Source organism: Lactuca sativa, chromosome 8 (assembly GCF_002870075.4).
Source record: "Lactuca sativa cultivar Salinas chromosome 8, Lsat_Salinas_v11, whole genome shotgun sequence".
In the NCBI taxonomy this organism is placed as follows: Eukaryota; Viridiplantae; Streptophyta; class Magnoliopsida; order Asterales; family Asteraceae; genus Lactuca; species Lactuca sativa.
The window spans coordinates 123,182,686-123,191,386 of record NC_056630.2 but is presented as its reverse complement, the minus strand read 5'-3'; the positions used below and the strand labels follow the sequence as shown (position 1 = coordinate 123,191,386).

The 8,701-nt window shown below is 32.6% G+C and overlaps 1 protein-coding gene across 7 annotated transcripts; it reads right to left on the bottom strand.

Annotated features, from left to right (window-relative positions):
* Nucleotides 1-5,858: 5,858 nt before the first annotated feature.
* Nucleotides 5,859-8,413, bottom strand: LOC122195542 (uncharacterized). 7 transcript variants are annotated; one of them, XR_006185860.2, is made up of 5 exons: nucleotides 7,758-8,413; nucleotides 7,632-7,678; nucleotides 6,932-7,101; nucleotides 6,171-6,306; nucleotides 5,859-6,096 (listed from the first exon to the last, which is right to left on the bottom strand). XR_006185860.2 is itself a non-coding variant. In XM_042897538.2 (3 exons), the coding sequence occupies exons 1-3, from the start codon at nucleotides 7,653-7,655 to the stop codon at nucleotides 5,984-5,986; spliced, it is 273 nt and encodes a 90-aa protein (XP_042753472.1). In that variant the 5' UTR covers nucleotides 7,656-8,413; the 3' UTR covers nucleotides 5,859-5,983. The 7 variants fall into 7 exon arrangements, 3 of the variants coding, with proteins under 3 accessions (XP_042753472.1, XP_042753470.1, XP_042753471.1); XR_006185861.2 differs by having other exon boundaries at nucleotides 8,072-8,413; XR_006185862.2 differs by lacking the exon at nucleotides 6,932-7,101.
* Between the last annotated feature and the right edge of the window lie 288 nt (nucleotides 8,414-8,701).

The following is an 8,701-nucleotide window of genomic DNA, read 5'->3' as shown; positions in this document are numbered from 1 at the left end:
TATATATATATATATATATATATATATATATATATATATATATATATATATATATATATATTTTCTTATTATTTAATTATTTACTAATATTTCAAATATGTTTAAGTTTTATAATCTTCTGATTTGCAAAAATAAAAATTCTTATTCTCTGAAAAAATTTATATACAAGATATTTTCTGTACTTTATAATCATTTTTGAATTAGTTAGTTGCGCCTCGCTTGCTGCATATCAAAGTTCGTTATTACAAAAAAAGTATTTTACCTTATACACCAATAAGGTGACTCCACGTAGACAAAATGAAAAGTTTGCCGCCTTGTGTTGAAGCCCTGAAGATGAAGCAGTTGAGTTCTTCGTTCCTCTATAAATAGTAAAGACCTTCTGTTACAACTCATAACAACAAACTTCATTTCTGTGCTCATCATAATGCGACTTCAGACTTCCATCACCATCTTCGAGTAATCTGCTCTGCTTCTGCGCTTCATTCATTCTTCGTTCATAGGTACCGTTTCTTCCTCTCTCCTAGTTGCATCAATGTCCAATTTCTCCTTCTTGTTTGAAGTTTTAATTACAGTTTGATATCGCACTTCTTCTGTTTGTTAATTGCAGTTGATAATCTGATTTTATATGATCGATTTGCGTTTCTTTTACATTAACGACTCTTAATTCTCGATTTCTTTCCCAGAGTTGTTTGGATTTGCGATTAATGTTCATGCATTGAAATTCCTCAATCTCCTTGTTCTTTCTTTCTGCTTCATGGTGTTATTTTAGAGATTCTGAAATTGTATCAAGATTTACATGATTAGTTAAATTTCTTCCAGTTCGAGTTTGTTAATCGTTTTCTGAGATGTTCGTGAAGATCGTACAACATTACGCCTACACATCTAAGTGTTCATAATTTTATCTGCGATCTTTGATTCCTTTTAACACGTTCGTCAAATACCTGATTCTTCTGCGTATCTTGTTCATTCTGTTCCATTTTCTTCTATTCAGCAGTTAAATTTGTCGACTCTGTTTTGTATCTGATCTGATTTCTGCTCCTATTTAATTTCACATTCAAATTTAGATCGATTGTTTTGAAACTACGATACTGATGTTATAGTGCTGTTTCTTGGAGGTCTTTTGTACTTTGATTCCTTGTAACACATTCTTCAAATACCTGAATCTTTTGCTTAATTGTTCATTCTGTTCATTTTTCTCCTACGATTTCGTGAGAATTCAGAAATTTATTGATTCTGTTTTGGTATCTGATCTGATTTATTCTTCTGTTTAATTTCACATTCAAATTTGGATCGATGATTTTGAAACTCCGATATGGTTGTGTTTCTTGGAGGTACTTTATTGATTATTTGAATATTATAACTGGTTTATATAACATTATATTGGGCATTTCCTCTAACTTGGGTTCAAGATGCAATTGCGTTCAGATAATTGATATATAACATTGCGATCAACTGTTTCTGATATGCTTTTCTTCAACTTCTTATGATCCGTTGTATATTTCAGGAACTCTTCTAGTTCCAGCTGCTGTTTTGAAACTAAAAGACGCTAGTTGTGAGATTTTGTGCTTAAAATCAAATGGCTGGGGGATCCAAACGTGTTCCAAATCAAGAAAAAAGCAACACAGAGTCGAAATCAAAGGATGAAACTCAAGGAGAGACACAGCTTGAGTCAAAACCTGAGGATGAACAGAAAAGCGCCTCAAGTGTCACTACTGCAGAGGCAAAGGGAAAAGGAAAAGAGAAGAAGCCTGTGTCTCCTAAAGGAAAGTCTCCCATGGATGCTGCTAAAAAGGGAAAAGCCAAAGGAATTGTAATTGGAGAAGCTAAAGAACCAGAAACTGAGACTACTGTTGAGAAAAGTGGGAAGAAAAGAAAGAGAGAATTTGCTGTTAAGAGTTGTTATTCTTTAAGATCAGGGCTGAAAGGGACTGCTGTGGAGGTTGGTCAACAGAAGAAAGTGGGAAGAAAGTCTGCTGTGAAAAAAGTCAAAGGAGAGAAGTAGGAGGAGAAAGAAACTACTGATGATGCAAGAATTTGATGTTGTGTTTTTGTTGAATGGAAGAGTGGTTGGAACACAATGTTAACAAAATAATAAAAAAGTTGAAAACTTGAATCCCATTGTTTTGAATTTAGTAGACTTGTAGTATCGCAATCTGCCTCTATTTGAAAATTAAAAGTGCAATGCTATAATAAGCGTCTTAATAACCTGTTATTAATGTTTGTATTTGTCTTACAAGTCATTTATCATATTAAGGGGTTATACATGTCATTAAGTCTTGGTATGTATGTGAAAATTTTGTCCATCGAGTAACATATTATATCGGATTCAAAATGGCCCAAATGCTATAAAAAATCCGTAAGTGTTGTTGAATCAAGGTTCAAGCCTAGGCATAACTTCATTTGAACTCCCAATTGTTATCATATATTGATATAGGATTGAAAGAATTGATTGATGGTCAGGTTCAACTGGATAGGAGCAAGGAAAAATAGCGATTTAGTGAGTTAGTAATTGATACATAATGGATGATATGAGTATTGGGCGTTTGTCATACAAATTTATGTTAAAAAAAAAAATTTCTCTTCCTTTATTTAGATATAATTTGTTTATTTTCTCAAGTATTTTCTTATAATTATTTCATTATTTACAAATTAATAGTTATTTATATACCAATTTTTTATCTTAATTTTTACTCGAAATAAATGATATATTTAATCTAATTCCAAAACTTAGTTATCATCGTATAACGAATGGAATGAGAAACGGACAAGTTGTGCCGCTAAAGTAGAATTGTTTCATCTAGTATTATAATATATAAGTCATTTATTAATTTAATAGATTGAAACTTTTTTACGTTAAAAAAAATATAGATAGATCTAATGTTGCATTCACTAAAGATTGATTTATATGTATCACGTGTGTTTAATGTGTCCAAGTCTACCCTACAATTATATTAGATATGATACATTGGGATGAATGTAAAACCAAACACTAAGAAGAAGAAATGAAGAGTACTTGTTGAGGTAAAATTGTTGAACAACAAATTACAATGTTTATTTTTCACCTCAAAAATATGGGAATGATTTGACCCTAAAGGGAAATATGAGGCACCTGAAACATATGTGAATGATTTGACCCTGAAAGAAACTTGTTATTATGTAATGGTTCGACCGATTTTCACCGGTTTACATGAACATCAGTTTTTTGGCCTTTAAGAACCGTATCCAGGACCAGTTCCCGGTCGAACCGGCCGGTCCGGTCCGGTTTTCAAAACATGGGTCATATGTGAATTTGATGTAAGAAGCTCCTATCCGATTTTAAGCTCTTATACATTTACATTTCTGCAATCAACTGTCATATTAATTGTCGATTTGTTCAACAGGTTGCTGAAAAAGTTGCAAAAAGGGGAACTAAACTCTACATTTGCCATTGTTAGACCTCCTGGACACCATAGTAAGAGTGATCAATATTCAATGCAATGATACATACAGTTTGTCAAATCAACCATTGACCACTATCTTATGAATTATCTCAATTAATTCTTCTTATGTATATTGCAGGAATTAGGTATTAACAAGATATTAATTGTTGATTGCGATGTTTATCATGGAAATGGTACTCAAAAGACCTTCTATAAGGACTCCCAAGTGTTGTTCTTCTCTGTAAAATGATTAGTTTCCAATATTAATAATAATCTCTTATTAAAAAAAATTTGGTTTAAAACTATAAATAATGCAGGGATGAGTATGGGACTTTTTATCCCTGTGGTGATGATGGATCATATGACATGAAGGGTGATGGAGAAGGTGAAGGATACAATATAAATGTTCCATGGGAGAATAGAAAATGTGGTGATGGAGACCATATACTAATCCCTGTTGCAAGAGAATTTAAACGTGTTCAAGTAAGATTTTTTATCTTGTAGTATGGTTCGAACATTCCATTTTTTATAAATATCATTGTTGATTGATTTTTTTTGTTATTATTAATGGTCTTGATTTGGCTCTTTTATAAATTTCAATCAAATATTGGTGCCAAAAACATGCAATTGTGATGGACACATGCAACAGATATCTCTAAAAGAGAACCAAGGGCTGCATTACAGGTATCAGCATCAAAAACACTAAATTTTTAGCTTTTTTATATTGATTAATCAATTGTGAGTTTATTTGTCTTTTAAGTTCTATATTAAGTCAAAACTTTCTTGATAAGGAATGAAGTATGTAATTGGATAAACCAGTAACGACTATTAGAGTAAGAGCTCTAAGCAAGCTTTGACTGCTGTAAGTTTGTAAGTTTCTTTGATTGATGGATTTTTATCAAGTAAAAAAAGTGAATCGTGTTAACTGAAATCACATACATGTATTGCAGATTAAGATAACATCTTTGTTTGGGCATCATTTTAAAGAGTAATAGATTAATGTATTGCAATACTATTTCACCTACGTTGCTTAAAGGATCAAGAGAATGTAAAGGCATTTATTGTAAAAAAAAAAAAAAAAAAAAAAAAAAAAAAAAAAAAAACTGGGAAGAGTTGAACCTTTTTTTATTTGGTTTTTTTGTATAATTTGCTGAAAAGTTGTATGTCTGCATGATAATTTAAGACTGTACCAAATGGAAAATAATTTTCCCTAAGATTTTCGTTTTTAGCTATTGTGGTTTTGTTTAAATTTGAGAATAATTTTTGTTTATCAATGAATAATAGTATATTTTACCATTGACTAGTTACTTTACTTAAGTGGGTCAAATGCAAAAAACAACAAAAATCAGTGACTACTTTTTGTGGTCACTAATTGGATAAACCAGTGACAACTTTGTATAGTCACTAATTGAATAACACAGGGACGAATTTTTATGGTCACTAATTGGATAAACCAGTGACGACTTTGTATGGTCACTAATTGATTAGCACAGTGATGACTTTTTATGGTCACTAGTGGGACAAAATAGTGACAACTTTCGTTTATTAGACAACATTTAGTGACGAAACAGGTCGTCATTGAGTTAGTGACAAAGATATTTTAGTCACTATTTAGTGACTACTTATGTGTTTTGGTCACTAAATCGGTTTTGTGACGGACCTATAGTGACGAAAAGTGACGACAGGGATTTTGGTCACTAAATTGTTTAGTGACGACCCTTTCTATTGTTAGTGACCATTTCATTTTGGTCACTAATTAGCATTTTTTTGTAGTGGTGATGGCTATGGGTTGCTTACGATTTAGGAGAACATAAAAGATGAATCTTTTATAAAGAAGTGTTAGGAATATGATGAAGCTTTGATTCCATGTTAACTAGTGTTTTTTCCATGAATAATATCTTCCCCGTTGATTACAATATATAAATAAAGGTTTCCAGTTTACCAGGACATAAAAGGGATGTTACAAAACCAGTCTAATGTGAGGTGAAACATACATAATATATATAATACATGCACTAACAAACCTATTTATAAACTTCTAAACTTTTTTATGGAAAATAAGGATAGATTTATGAATTCTGTTAAAATAAAACAAAACCAAAGTCTTTTTCTTTATAATTTTAAGATATTGTCCTTTGATTAACATATAAAATAGAGTGATGATATTTAAACCCTAAAAAATCTAAATTGACGTTCTCTTTTAAAGAAAATGTCCATTATCTTTTTTTTAATAGTCTAAATGTTACCCTTTTAGCTTTGATATTGGAAAAAATTTAAACTAAACTAGAGTGGTTTCCCCCGCTACGCGGGGTTAGACGGTTTAAATATTTACGCTTAAAGAAAACGTATGTTGACTATTGGTATGTGTTGAAGTTATTTGCATATGCCATCGATGAACCGTTTGATTTTTTAGCGTTTATGATATTGGTTGCTATCTGATTTCCTTTATATTGGACATATGGATCGTCTGACAGAATATGCAACAAAATACATTTCTTCATTAGAAGGCGATTACATGATTTTGGATTACAGAAGTGGATGCAAAAGAAGTTGATGCTGGCTTGTTATGCTGGTGGATGGTCTTGCACAAATTTGTTACATATTTTGATTGTTGCCGACATGTTTTCCTGCATCATGTCGCACGCATCGAGCAATGTTGAATGACTTCTATCTAATACTGCAATAATCAAAATACAATCATTCTTGTTGTCGACTGATTATGGAAGAGGAAAAGTATAAAAAGCATTGGACCTGTTGGCGGGCTGGTTGCAATGGCAACAATTTTAAGGTCCCTTTTATTTGTGAAGTATTGTTTGGTAAGAAATTGGTCGAAAAGGCTGACACTTAGGAACATGGCTTCCTTCTGGAATTCCTTGTTAGCTGATTGCTGTTAAAAAGAATGAAACATTAGTTAAATAGGTCAACTGGGTGATCATTGAACACTCTACAGTTATACAAATTTCCAAATGAATGTCCGTTAACCGTTTCGGTAACATTGAGATATAATAATTGGAATTAATAGAAACTATGTAATTTAGTAATTCTAGTCTTAGTTTAAAAACTTTACTTTAATTTTTACATTTTCAGATGATGATTAATTTGTAGTTTTTTATTTGTTTTGGAAAAAGATGTAATAATTATACACAGAGCTGACTCAAATCACATAAATTGGTGATGAAATATACTAATGTTTATAATGGGGCATTGATAGTCAGTTTTGTTGATGAAATATACACTTTGAAAACATTGTTTCCACAATACTTTCATTCACATGGGAGTTAGATCACAATTTTGCTTAATTGTTAAAAAAAACAAAATTCAAAGTAAAACATCAAAATTTCAAGGATCCCTTATAACGAATCTGATTATTTACTTGATCTAAAAACACAGAAGAATCCTAGCTTACATGCTAACCGAAGATTACAAAAAAAAAAAAAAAAGGTATGCTTACAAAAGAAAGAAAAAAAGTGGAATTGAAAACTTCCATTGACCCCGAGAAAGGGAGCTTTTACCTCTTTGAGATAGAGTTCATCCAAGTGCCTAAGCAGGTAGGGGCCAACAATGTGTACAAAGTCCCAATGACACCATCATAGTAAGCAACACCATATGCAGTAAGTGTAGGGGTAATATGGTCCAAAACCCAGCAAACCCCGATAATAAAGCAGAAAAAAGCATTTGGTACCTATAAGCTCCCAAGAGCAATCTAAAACTCAGTCAAAGGTAAAACCTATGAGTGCATGCTCTTGAAGGAACCAAGAAAGTCAATTTATTCTAAAGCCTCTAGAGACAATAAAAACCACAACAGGGGAAAAGTGCTCCATAATAGAAATAGTAAAGCTTCAAATCATAACCATGTTGAAATAGGATAATCAACAGTAAACATCTTTAAATAACAGAACTAAAACAACTAAGTAGTTTAAGGAAGAACCAGTAACAATGACTAGTTAAATATGAACCAAATGCTTGAAACTAATTACTCTCTAATATTTTCAATACCCAAGATCAAAGAGTCCCTAATTATTCTTCTTCTGAATTAGCTATTTAACTTTAAAGACTTATCTCGGTTCCTCTCCTAACTGTCCTCTGTGTGTGAAAAAATAGACATAAAGACCTACAAGCATATCACACGCTAACTATTTATAAACAATTTGAAAATTCGATTCACATCACAATCATTTGAATACTTGTACACCACTGTATGTAAATGCTCACCCACAAACAAAATAGCGGCCCCATCAATGATTCTTCAGGTTAATCTCCTAAAAAAGGAAATATGAGGTCGGATATGAAAACTATAAAACAAAATCTGAGTTTTTGCAACATAAAAGAGCCACTTACCTGGTTAGGATCAACATGATACGTGCACATTGTGTACTTGTCATTAACATTTACAATCCTAAGAAGTTTTTCAGACTCCCTTGCATCTTTTTTTTCTAAAGGCTACAATTGGATGTTCAAGAACCATGTATTTCTAAATATGCTTTGTCAGTAACAGCAAATAAAATCAACAAAGCAAAAAAACCCTAATTTTATAGCTTCCATTTTAGGTCGAAATCAGTCGCCCAAACGACTGAATATGTGGAAGTTTTAGACATACCTGTCAAAATTAAGATTCAATGAATTCATGTTGCAATGGCGATATGAAAGCTCACCGAAAAGACAGTGGCCACGCCTTCAGCAGTATCACGACCAAAACCGTATGGATGTTGCGAAGGAAAGAAGTAACGGAGGAATCGGCGCATCAAGAAGAAGATAGTGTAGCATCGACGTGGTAGGAAGAGAAAATAGTGAACGTATCAGCCTCAATCTCTTGATTCCTCTTTCTTTTTCCCACTGAAACGTAATCGGATAGGAAAACCCTTGTAGGTTCGATTTATAACCTCTGTGTGGGGTGATAAGAAATTGGTGAAATATTGAAGGATCTGAAACGATGAGTGAAAGTCGGTGAGGTACTGCAAAGTGAAAGTCATCCTGGAAATAACTAAAAAGAAAAATAAAAAGAAAATTCATATAGGGACGTGGTAGAAAGAGAGCAAGGAGGCCGATGAAAACGTTGGTCTACATATCAGATTTCTTTGGCTCGTTTGGTGCTTCAAAGTCATATATGGAGTTTGTAGTTGTGGCTGATGGCGGTGATGGAGTCAGAAACGGAAAATTTGATCTCGGTGTCTGGAAGCGGACATCGATACGGTGGGAAACCATCTGCAGTCGAAGTTGGGAATCGACTATCTATAAGTCTTCAGTGAAAATAAGATGCTACTTTTTTTTGGAGATCATGAGAA

Bases quoted from the DNA above. Each gene is read 5' to 3' on its own strand.
- LOC122195542 (XM_042897536.2), bottom strand. From the start codon at position 8,161: ATGCGCCGATTCCTCCGTTACTTCTTTCCTTCGCAACATCCATACGGT. The intron at 6,307-8,071 runs GTGAGCTTTCAT...TCTTTTTAACAG, and splicing joins GCGTGGCCACTGTCTTTTCG to CAATCAGCTAACAAGGAATT. The intron at 6,097-6,170 runs GTCCAATGCTTT...TGATTATTGCAG, and splicing joins TGCAACCAGCCCGCCAACAG to TATTAGATAGAAGTCATTCA.